Genomic DNA, 12,290 nt, shown 5'->3' on the forward strand with positions numbered 1-12,290 from the left:
GATAAAAAAAATAATTGTGTGCATTAGTCTTATGAAATCTTTAGCTTTTGATAGTACTGTAAAAATCAACTTTTAAGTTGCAAACAATTCATGAAAGAAATGCAAAGAAAAACTCAGCAAAAATGCAACTTGTGAACATAGCTTTAATAAGCAGGGACATCTCTGACTGAATTTCTCCTTATTTATTTATTTAAAGAAGGGTTTGCAAACCACCCTGGATGACACGAAGAGGAGGCTCTCAGATGAAATTTTTGGACAAATTTAAAAAGAGTGGGAGTGCTATAGTGGCAGAGTCTATGCACTAAGTGTACAGTAAGTGTCTAGTGTTTTGCCCTGTGGGTGGGTGGCTACGTACTTCTGCTTGTGTTCCAAGGCTTGGAGAAGGGGCAGCTGCACGCAGTTCTGGGACAAAGAACCAGTTGCTGGTGGTGCTTGCGAATGTGAAATGTAAGGTGCAGGGTGGGATGCATCCTGGACAAAAGATTGACAAGCACAGAGCACAGGGGAAGAGGCAGTGGTGTCATGTGCAGACCCTGTTTGTAGACCGAAGCATTTAGACCCACCTAGTCAGGTGGTTAACAGAAGAAAAAAAAATCCTAAAACTTTTAAATTTAATAAATATACTTTAAAAACACAATAAGTGAAAATATCAATGAAAAACTCCATTAAAAAGGTAACAGACAGGTAACTAGTCAATATAAGTGAGTGAGAGTAAACGTATACAATATACAAATACTACAGGGCTCTATGAATATCCCTAAGGGATGGCCCTACCTTGCAGCAGAGGTCAGCAGCCTAAAAGCACAATTGACGCCCCTGCTCACCCATTACTCTCCTTGAGATTCCCTAAGGAGTCCCTAAACTAACCTGCCCTTACCAAAAGTTATACACAAAATGAAGATTTGACTGTGAGGGGTTAAATAACCAAAATGGTCAAAGCAAACACTATAATGAGTGTAAATAAATAGGAATAACGTTTGGAACACCATTCTAAGTCCGAACTGGGTGCAAAAACCTAAAAAAAATCACTATGGGGAGATAAGGTATGCACACCAGTGACTATGTAAGGGGAATACATGAAATAGCAGAAACTGCTGTGTGAATACTGACTTGAAAAATCCAATAGCTATATGCAAGAGTGAATATGTGAAAAATGGAATCTGCATTACTGCCATGAACATATGAATCAAGAGAAATTTAGCTACTGAATTGATCAATGCAATAGAGCCCCAATACTACGCCAAAGTATTTCTCTACGTTGGGGTCCCTAGCTTGTGTGTGTCCTCTCATGCAGTTAAAAAACCTACCGTGTATGGGAAGCTGAGACCCAGGCTATTTATGCGTATGATATGGATTGGCAATAGGTGTGGTTGGGGAGGGTTCACAAACGAAAAAATACTAACAAATAGGAATAACGTTTGGAACACCATTCTAAGTCCGAACTGGGTGCAAAAACCTAAAAAAACATCACTATGGGGAGATAAGGTATGCACACCAGTGACTATGTAAGGGGAATACATGAAATAGCAGAAACTGCTGTGTGAATACTGACTTGAAAAATCCAATAGCTATATGCAAGAGTGAATATGTGAAAAATGGAATCTGCATTACTGCCATGAACATATGAATCAAGAGAAATTTAGCTACTGAATTGATCAATGCAATAGAGCCCCAACACTACGCCAAAGTATTTCTCTACGTTGGGGTCCCTAGCTTGTGTGTGTCCTCTCATGCAGTTAAAAAACCTACCGTGTATGGGAAGCTGAGACCCAGGCTATTTATGCGTATGATATGGATTGGCAATAGGTGTGGTTGGGGAGGGTTCACAAACGAAAAAATACTAACAAATAGGAATAACGTTTGGAACACCATTCTAAGTCCGAACTGGGTGCAAAAACCTAAAAAAACATCACTATGGGGAGATAAGGTATGCACACCAGTGACTATGTAAGGGGAATACATGAAATAGCAGAAACTGCTGTGTGAATACTGACTTGAAAAATCCAATAGCTATATGCAAGAGTGAATATGTGAAAAATGGAATCTGCATTACTGCCATGAACATATGAATCAAGAGACGTAGAGAAATAATTTGGCGTAGTGTTGGGGCTCTATTGCATTGATCAATTCAGTAGCTAAATTTCTCTTGATTCATATGTTCATGGCAGTAATGCAGATTCCATTTTTCACATATTCACTCTTGCATATAGCTATTGGATTTTTCAAGTCAGTATTCACACAGCAGTTTCTGCTATTTCATTTATTCCCCTTACATAGTCACTGGTGTGCATACCTTATCTCCCCATACTATAATGAGTGTAGTCATGGCAAGTAGCCAAGTAGAATCACAAAAAAGCAAAAGTCCATTAAAAATGGCTAGGTTTAACTGGTGCGCACCACAGTGCTCAGCCAAAGAAATAAATGAAACTTCAAAAGTATGAGCAATACAATCACAAGTCAAACCAGTGAAAAAAAGTAAAAAACCAAAAAACTTTCCTTATTGATGCATTTGTTCAGAAAGGACGGCCTCAACGCGTTTCTCCTGTGCTTCAGGTTCATCAGGAGGTCATGAGTAGGTTGTGGATGTCCCAGGATGAGGAGGATGGAGTTTTTCATTGATATTTTCACATACTTTAAACATATTTAATACATTTGTAAGTTTTAGGATTTATTTTTTTGTTATCCACCTAGTCGGGTGCTTTGATGACATGTGCCTGAGCTTGCTGGTGGTGGTCAGGCTGTAGTGGTCAGGCCTCTGTCAATCTTGGTAAGGCAAAGGTTGCAAATTACAGGTATTTTTATCATCCACAAATTCTCTAAAAAAGCGCAAGACTGGGTAACATTAACCATTGGCCTGGTAACTTGCTGAGTGTATGTGCTATAGGAAACAGTATAGCCCCTACTTTCTCTGTGTGCCGCCCCCGTGTCAGCAGCCTGGCTGCTCGAATCTGGATCCGCGGTGGCTCGAGGGGCGTCCGGACCAGGGGGTCAGTGGCAACTCAAATGAAGGCGTGGTGTGTGGTAATATGGAGTACCCCCGCTGTAGTTGGGAGTACCCAGGGGCGATGGAGTGGGGCAGCTAGGTGTTGCAACCCTTCACGGGTAGGGGGGATGCCCCGGGACTTGGTGATGGTGTTTGGGGAGTGCCGTTGGGGGTGAAGGGGTCACTTGTGTACTCACTCAGTCCATAAAGCTGACACCGACAACTGGATAAACCATAGTTCTGGACACTGCTGCCGCTGAGGGGAGCTAGTTTGGGTCCCGTCCCCACTGGTGTTGCCTGGTGATCCATGACCTTCCTCCTGGCACAAAGTTCACTTGTCAGTTGCTCCCGGTAGTGTAGAACTAGTCGGGTCCCGCTCCCCAGTGTGGCTAAATGTGGGAGCTTGCTCTCAGGGTTCACGCTTGGGATTTTCTGGACCGTTTTTGTGGAAAGTCCTATCCCCCTCGTTGCGCTAGTACCCGGATTTTGGAGCAGGTGGAGAGCGGATCTTGAAGGCTCCATTCTCGTCGGGTAAATTGTCAGGTTGCCTGAAGCTACTCCCTAACCTAGGGTCCACGTACTCCGTCGTGCCCTGGTCCCAGCCCGGTGATGGTGCAAGGCCGCCGGCTGACCTCCTCAACAGTTCCATGCCCCTTGCCATGATCCCCTGTGACCAGGGGTCCAGCTCCTGCTAAGCCCAGACCACCATCTGCTACCTAGATGGCTTCTCAGGAGCCCGGCTCCTGGCCTCCTCTCTCCTTCACCTCCAATACTCTCCTTTGACTTGCTCTCAGGGTTCACGCTTGGGATTTTCTGGACCGTTTTTGTGGAAAGTCCTATCCCCCTCGTTGCGCTAGTACCCCGATTTTGGAGTGGGTGGAGAGCAGATCTTGAAGGCTCTGTTCTCGTCGGGTAAATTGTCAGGTTGCCTGAAGCTACTCCCTGACCTAGGGTCCACGCACTCCGTCGTGCCCTGGTCCCAGCCCGGTGATGTTACAAGGCCGCCGGCTGTCCTCCTCGACTGTTCCATGCCCCTTGTCACGATTCCCTGCGACCGGGGGTCCTGCTCCTACTAGGCCCAGACCACCATCTGCTACCTAGTTGCTTCGGCTCCTGACCTCTTCACTTCACTCTCTCCTTCTCACTGACTGGCTGTACGCAACACCATATAGCTGGGGACCCATAACAAAGGAGGAGGTGGATATTGCACAGAAGGGTAGATTGCCCAATACCCTGTGACGACCTGATAGTCCAGGGTGTCACATTTGGACACCCCATTGCCTATGGCGTTGCTGCGGATCACTCGCCCTCTGCACTGCTCTCCACTTTCCTTACTATGCATGCCACCTTCCCAGGCTGTGTCAGTGACTTCATCATTCACCACCTCGTCTTCCACTTTTGCACTCTGGACCTCCTCTTGAAATGCTGACCTAACAACATGACATGTTGGCAACTGTGTATCATCATTATCCACCCCTTGAGAAAGTGATTGCCATTCCCCGCCATCATATTTTTCTAACCATTGCTGGTCAAATATTTGGACATCACTGCACACAATCTCATCATGTCCCTCTTGAAACTTGCACAGTGAGAGGACAGAATCAATACATGTAAATGTAGAGAGCATCTCGTAGCGTCCCAGTGTGGTATCACTTGTCTCCTGGGATTTGAAATGGTGGGAGGAGGGAGGCTCATGGTGAGGATTATGCGGTCCAGACTCTTGGCTAATGAGACTGGACCCTATGGAAGACAGTGGAGTGCTGGGAAACAGACTGGAAGCATTATCTTCCATCCAACCCACCACCTATTTGAACTGTTCTGGCTTTAATAGTGGTGTCCCGCAATGCCTGCAAAGTGGAACAGGAAACTAAGGGGTACTTTGCACACTGCGACATCGCTGCTGCAACATCAGTGGGGTCAAATCGAAAGTGACGCACATCCAGCACCGGTAATGATGTCGTAACGTGTAAAGCCTAGATGCGCCGATCAAAAAAGCGTCGAAAATCAGTGATCTGTGTAGCGTCGGTCATTTTCATAATGTTGCACCAATAGGAAATACGATGTTGTTCCTCGTTCCTGCGGCAGCACACATCGCTGTATGTGAAGCCGCAGGAGCGAGGAACATCTCCTTACCTGCCTCCACCGGCTATGCGGAAGGAAGGGGGTGGGCGGGATGTTTACGTCTCACTCATCTCTGCCCCTCCGCTTCTATTGGAAGCCTGCCGTGTGACGTCGCTGTGACGCCGCACGACCCGCCTCCTTAGGAATGAGGCTGGTCGCCGGCCAGAGCGACGTCGCAGGGCAGGTAAGTGCATGTGAAGCTGCCGTTGCGATAATGTTCGCTACGGCAGTTATCACAAGATATCGCATGTGCGACGGGGGCGGGTACTATCGCGCTCGGCATCGCTAGCCGATGCTAGCGATGTCGCAGCGTGCAAAGTACCCCTAAGTCTAGATTAGGGGTAAGAAAGGATGACCTTCTCTGTGGCCCCCAGGAAGATTCCTGGGGACCGTGGTGCTTGCGTAGCAGCTGCATCTGCAGCATACATTGAAGGATTGTAAAAAAGAAAAACAAAAAAAGGGAGACAAGTCATAGGGTAATATTGTATTTTATAATTTAAATTGGGGTGTGAGGGGGTTATTCATCTGATATGTCACAACGCCAATAAATGCTCATAGATTATTCAGCTGCTGCAGTCATGTCCGCAGATAAAAGAAGATCTTCTTCTGCATGTAAATTAAGGAGAAGTAGGCGATAGACATTCTGGTAGACCGCTCTAGTGTGAAAGAGGAGTAGCACCACATGTGATAATGCTTCCAGTATCCTTTAGTTATGCATTTCAGGTTTGCACCAAACCCTTTCTCAAAACTGAACTACATATCTATAATGTAGGATTAGGTTGCGTGAGGATGTACTTTGTGGGTCGGATAAGAGTGCAATGCACTCCCTTAGAAGATGAGGTGCAGCTCCACCGTCCCCAGTGCTGTCTGTGCCCCCAGTGGTGTATGTGCCCCCGAATGCTGTATATGCCCCTCAGTGCTGTTTGTGCCCTCCCCAGTGCTGTATATGTCCCCGACTGATGTACAGTGCCTACAAGTAGTATTCAACCCCCTGCAGATTTAGCAGGTTTACACATTCGGAATTAACTTGGCATTGTGACATTTGGACTGTAGATCAGCCTGGAAGTGTGAAATGCACTGCAGCAAAAAAGAATGTTATTTCTTTTTTTATTTTTTTTTTAAATTGTGAAAAGTTTATTCAGAGGGTCATTTATTATTCAACCCCTCAAACCACAAGAATTCTGTTTGGTTCTCCTAAAGTATTAAGAAGTATTTCAGGCACAAAGAACAATGAGCTTCACATGTTTGGATTAATTATCTCTTTTTCCAGCCTTTTCTGACTAATTAAGACCCTCCCCAAACTTGTGAACAGCATTCATACTTGGCCAACATGGGAAAGACAAAGGAGCATTCCAAGGCCATCAGAGACAAGATCGTGGAGGGTCACAAGGCTAGCAAGGGGTACAAAACCCTTTCCAAGGAGTTGGGCCTACCTGTCTCCACTGTTGGGAGCATCATCCGGAAGTGGAAGGCTTATGGAACTACTGTTAGCCTTCCACGGCCTGGACAGCCTTTGAAAGTTTCCACCCGTGCCGAGGCCAGGCTTGTCCGAAGAGTCAAGGCTAACCCAAGGACAACAAGGAAGGAGCTCCGGGAAGATCTCATGGCAGTGGGGACATTGGTTCAGTCAACACCATAAGTAACGTACTCCACCGCAATGGTCTCCGTTCCAGACGAGCCTGTAATGTACCTTTACTTTCAAAGCGTCATGTCAAGGCTCGTCTACAGTTTGCTCATGATCACTTGGAGGACTCTGAGAAAGACTGGTTCAGGTCCTCTGGTCTGATGAGACCAAGATCGAGATCTTTGGTGCCAACCACACACGTGACGTTTGGAGACTGGATGGCACTGCATACGACCCCAAGAATACCATCCCTACAGTCAAGCATGGTGGTGGCAGCATCATGCTGTGGGGCTGTTTCTCAGCCAAGGGGCCTGGCCATCTGGTCCGCATCCATGGGAAGATGGATAGCACGGCCTACCTGGAGATTTTGGCCAAGAACCTCCACTCCTCCATCAAGGATCTTAAGATGGGTCGTCATTTCATCTTCCAACAAGACAACGACCCAAAGCACACAGCCAAGAAAACCAAGGCCTGGTTCAAGAGGGAAAAAATCAAGGTGTTGCAGTGGCCTAGTCAGTCTCCTGACCTTAACCCAATTGAAAACTTGTGGAAGGAGCTCAAGATTAAAGTCCACATGAGACACCCAAAGAACCTAGATAACTTGGAGAAGATCTGCATGGAGGAGTGGGCCAAGATAACTCCAGAGACCTGTGCCGGCCTGATCATGTCTTATAAAAGACGATTATTAGCTGTAATTGCAAACAAGGGTTATTCCACAAAATATTAAACCTAGGGGTTGAATAATAATTGACCCACACTTTTATGTTGAAAATTTATTAAAATTTAACTGAGCAACATAACTTGTTGGTTTGTAAGATTTATGTATCTGTTAATAAATCCTGCTCTTGTTTGAAGTTTGCAGGCGCTAACTTATTTGCATCTTATCAAACCTGCTAAATCTGCAGGGGGTTGAATACTACTTGTAGGCACTGTATATACCCCCAGTGATGTAAATACCCCCAGTGATGTATGTACCATCCAGTGATGTAGGTGCCCTCCAGTGGTGTCTATGTCTCCCAGTGGAGTATATACCCTTGGTGATGTATATATGCCCCATTAATGTGACAGCTGTGCCCACCAGTGATGGCTGTGCTCTCCAGTGATGTCTATACCCACCATTGATGTCTATGCCCCACAGCCATGTCTATGCCTCCCAATGATGTATATACCACCAAGTGATGTCTGCACCCTCCGGTGATGTATATACTCCCCAGGGATGTCTGTGCCCTAGAGACTATGCTTTCCAGTGATGTATATACCCCAATGATGTGTATACTCCCAATGACTTACATACCCCCAGTGATGTATAAACCCCCTAGTGATATATATACCCCCAGTGATGTCTATGCCCTCAGCATCCCCAGTGATTTCTTTGCCCCAGCAGCTCCTGTGATGTATGTGCCCCCAGCCTCTCTTGTGATGTATATGCCCCAGCCCCTCCTGTGATGTAGATGCCCCAACATCTCCTATTATGTAAATGCCCCAGTCTCTCCTGTGATGTTTTTGCCTCAGCCCCTCCTGTAATGTTAATGAGCCCATCCCCTCCTGTAATGTATGTGCCACCAGGTTCTACTGTAAGGTGTATACCCCAGACCCTCCTGTGATTTATATATATATATATATCCCAGCCTCTTCTGTGATGTATGTAAGCACATAGCCCCTCCAGGGATATATGTGCCCCAGTCTCTCTTGTGATGTATATATGCCCCAACTGCATCTGTGAATTAAATGTTGCAGCATCTCCCATGATGTGTATGCCCCAGCCCCTTCTGTGATGAATATACCCCAGCCTCTCCTGTGATGTATGTATGCCCCCAGCCCCTCTTGTAATGTATGTGCCCCAGCTTCTCTTGTGATATATATGCCACTCCTGTGATGTAGATTCCCCAGTGTCACCTGTGATGTTGATGCCCCAGTCTCTCCTGGGATGTTTATGCCCCAGTCTCTCGTGGGATTTATATGCCCCCATCCCTTCCCGTGATATATATACCCCAGCCTCTCCTGTGATGTGTATGGCCCAGACCCTCCTGTGATGTACTGTATATGCCCCAGCCACTCGTGGGATATATGTGCCCCCAGCATCTCCTGTGATGTATATACAGCAGTCTCAGTGTCACTTATGGGATGTACATGATTTAGAAAACTTATTATCACAAAGAATTAACTGCACACCAGACTGAAGCAATACCACCTAACATCACAGCTGCACCAAAGTGAAACAGCTCCAGCCATCACAGTAGAGGTGAGTTAATTAATTCTTTGACCAAATATAGCAGGGCAATTTTCAAGTTGATAATTTTGTGCGGCCCTTGAATGATGGTAGACATTTTCAAATGGCCCTTGGCAGAAAAAAGGTTCCTTACCCCTGTTATGAGAGGTTGAGGTAGGGGTTGCTTACTGATGACAGATTAATACGCAGTTTTGCAGTTTACTCAACAATGTTTTTCAGTCTTGTATCAGATTTCTGGAAATAATATTCTTCATTCATTTTCACCATCTGCTTTCTTTTGGAGAACCTCAACGCAGATTTATTTTATAAAGGGATGTGCCAAAAACGAATTTATTCCAGTTAGCAAATTTCAAATTACAAAACAACCAAATGCAACTCTAATAAAAGTTCCTGTGTCAACATTATGTTTGATTAAAGTCTGTTTGTTGTTACAAGTTAGACTTTCCTCTTGATCCATGGTGAGTGATGTTTCGGGATGGAAAATAATACTCTTCTATAGTCACTCATTCACAGTTATGGAAAAATGTTTTTTTTCTAGGTTGAACCACTAATCCAAAAAGGTCACGAGAGCTTGGTACATCATATATTGGTGTATGAATGTGACAGAGAGGCAGGTGACACTGTTCTTGAATATGGTCATGAGTGTTATCACCCCAATATGCCAGACGTCTTTCTTACATGTGAAACAGTCCTGTATGCTTGGGCAATAGGTGGGGAGGTGAGTACCACAATTAGATATTTAATATTGTCATGTATACTATTCATTTTTTTTGTTTATAAAGCCGGTAATCTTAGAAGAGTAGTAATAAAGAACTTTTTAATACTTTCATATGCAGACCATTATGGTAAAAATAAGAAGAGTAAAAACTAGCTCACCACAGTTAATCATGATGCTAGTATGGAGACACCCAGGCTAGGTCTGGTAAATCCAGAAAAAGACAAAATCCAGCGAGTTTAGGCCGGGATGCAAGAATAAAAACTGTAGTTTATTTTACATATTAAAATAATCTGGATTGCCACCAACAGAGCTGATATGTGGAAACGAACCAATGCATTTTGTCAAGTAAATTATGCCTTATTCATGGTTGGTGCCAATGCAGATTATTTTAATATGTAAAATAAACTAAAGTTTTTATTCTTTCAGGCCTGCCTAAATTCACTGGATTTTGTCTTCTTCTGGATTATAGTAAAAATGGCCTGAGACCTACCTTAGCAAGAAGAGAAGCATACAGCCTTCAGGACTAGAGATAGGCAGATGTTTTAAAACTCTTCATTCCCTGGCTTTGATACATTTTTCAAAGAAATTCAATTTGCAGGGAATAAAGTTACACAACTCTCAATAATGTAAACCTTGTAAAAGCTCAAAAATACAAATGGGGAGAGGGGAGAGCGTGAGAACCAGCTGACCATAAGAGCTTACACTCTATAAGAAAGACAGAGAGAAGATATCACTGACCATAAGAGCTTCCACTTTACATGAGAGAGAGAGAGAGAGAGAGAGGACATCGCTGACCATAAAAACGTAAATTCTACAGGAGAGAGAGGGAGAGGACATTGCTGACCATAAGTGCTTACACGCTACAGGAGAGAGAGAGAGGACATTGCTAACCATAAACGCTTACACGCTACAGGAGAGAGAGAGGACATCGCTAACCATAAGTGCTTACACGCTACAGGAGAGAGAGGACATTGCTAACCATAAGAGCTTACACTCTACAGGAGAGAGAGAGGACATTGTTAACCGTAGCAGCTTACTCTCTACAGGAGAGAGAGGACATCGCTGACCACTAGAGCTTACATTCCACAGGAGAGAGAGAAAGGACATTGCTAACCATAAGAGCTTACACTCTACAGGAGAGAGAGAGCACATTGTTAACCATAACAGCTTACTTTCTACAGGAGAAAGAGATAGGACATCGCTGATCACTAGCGCTTACATTCTACATGAGAGAGAGAAAGAGAGGACTCTGCTGATAATAAGAGCTTACACTGTAAGGAGAGAAAGGGCCCTGACATATGATTAAAACAAACTCTCGTGGTGTCCATTGCACCTCACGCAACTAATTAAAGGTTAACAATGATAATTATTTTTCATCAGTGATGACATCTATTTTCTCTTCTATCATTACAGGGATTTACATACCCACCCCATGCTGGCCTATCTATTGGAACACCAACAGACCCAACATATGTTCTTATGGAAGTCCATTATGACAATCCACACCAACAGGAAGGTAAATCAAAGACTGAAAACTAATATATATTACTATCAGTATTTTTTTTATTTCATATATATTTTTTCAAAGTAAAACCTAATTAGGAGAATGGGAAGACCATACAGGTTAGAAAACAGTGAATGCAGTAGATGGTAAGAGGTTGTATATGCAAATTCCATTTACAATATTGTTTTGTTTCAAGAGGGAAGTTAGATAATCTTTGTGGACCTTTGCAAACATGTAAGTCTCATTTCGACTACACTAAACTATGCCACTCACTAAAACACAGCAAAATCCTTACTTCTTTTTTGTAATTCTCCATTCATCCTTATATTAATCTAGACCACTTCTTTTGTTTTAAATTAAATATTATTTTTCAATAGGTGAAAATCTTAAGTATTAAGCCTTTGGATGTGATTTTACTCTGTACCATACAGTAGATTTAAATATCTATAATTTCTTAAATACAATAAAATGATAATTGATGATAAGCAAATTCAAACTGTAAAGTTCAGGGTTCGTACCGGACACCTACTGATTGGTATGCAAATCCAAACACAGACTTCTCACAGAAGTCCATGGTCGAATTCAGAGTTCAATGCTGAATACAATTTGTTGAAAGGCTGCAACACAGCCAATCAACAAGCCTTTTGGCTGTGGGCCCTTCCACAGCCATCAAAACCATGCAAAATGTTGGCATGGCTGGGATTGGCAGGTGCACTCTGTGACTCAGCCTATATAACCACCGGATCATGGGTGGCGCTGTCATTTTGCTCTTACTAGCGTAGGGACAGAACACTGCTCGAGTGAGAGAAAGTGTTAGGTTACTCCTCTTATTTCTCTCTCAGCATACTCATAAAACAGGCTATGTGTGGCTACTCTGCACCAGGCTCTGCATGGCTACTATTAAAAAAGGCTTTGTGTGGCCGCTCTGTACCAGGCTCTCTGAGGGTACTCTTAATAAAGGTACTCCTAAAAAAGGGTTTGTGTGGCCACTCTGCACAAGGCTCTGTGGGGGTACACTTAGGGTCTGTGGGGACACTCTTAAAAAAGGGTCTATGTGGCCACTCTGCACCAAGCACCATGAGGGTACTCCTAAAAAAGGGTTTGTGTGAC

The 12,290-nt window shown here is 44.1% G+C and overlaps 1 protein-coding gene across 2 annotated transcripts in view; it reads left to right on the plus strand.

The window, feature by feature from the left end:
• The window catches only part of MOXD1 (monooxygenase DBH like 1), a 297,010-nt gene that overhangs the window by 189,814 nt on the left and 94,906 nt on the right, over positions 1–12,290 (plus strand). For both annotated transcript variants that reach the window (XM_075338266.1, XM_075338267.1), the window contains exons 5-6: positions 9,497–9,676; positions 11,090–11,192. In XM_075338266.1, the coding sequence (XP_075194381.1) occupies positions 9,497–9,676; positions 11,090–11,192 (283 nt within the window). The remainder of the gene's footprint in view (positions 1–9,496; positions 9,677–11,089; positions 11,193–12,290) is intronic.

This window comes from Anomaloglossus baeobatrachus, chromosome 3 (assembly GCF_048569485.1).
Source record: "Anomaloglossus baeobatrachus isolate aAnoBae1 chromosome 3, aAnoBae1.hap1, whole genome shotgun sequence".
NCBI classification, from domain to species: Eukaryota; Metazoa; Chordata; class Amphibia; order Anura; family Aromobatidae; genus Anomaloglossus; species Anomaloglossus baeobatrachus.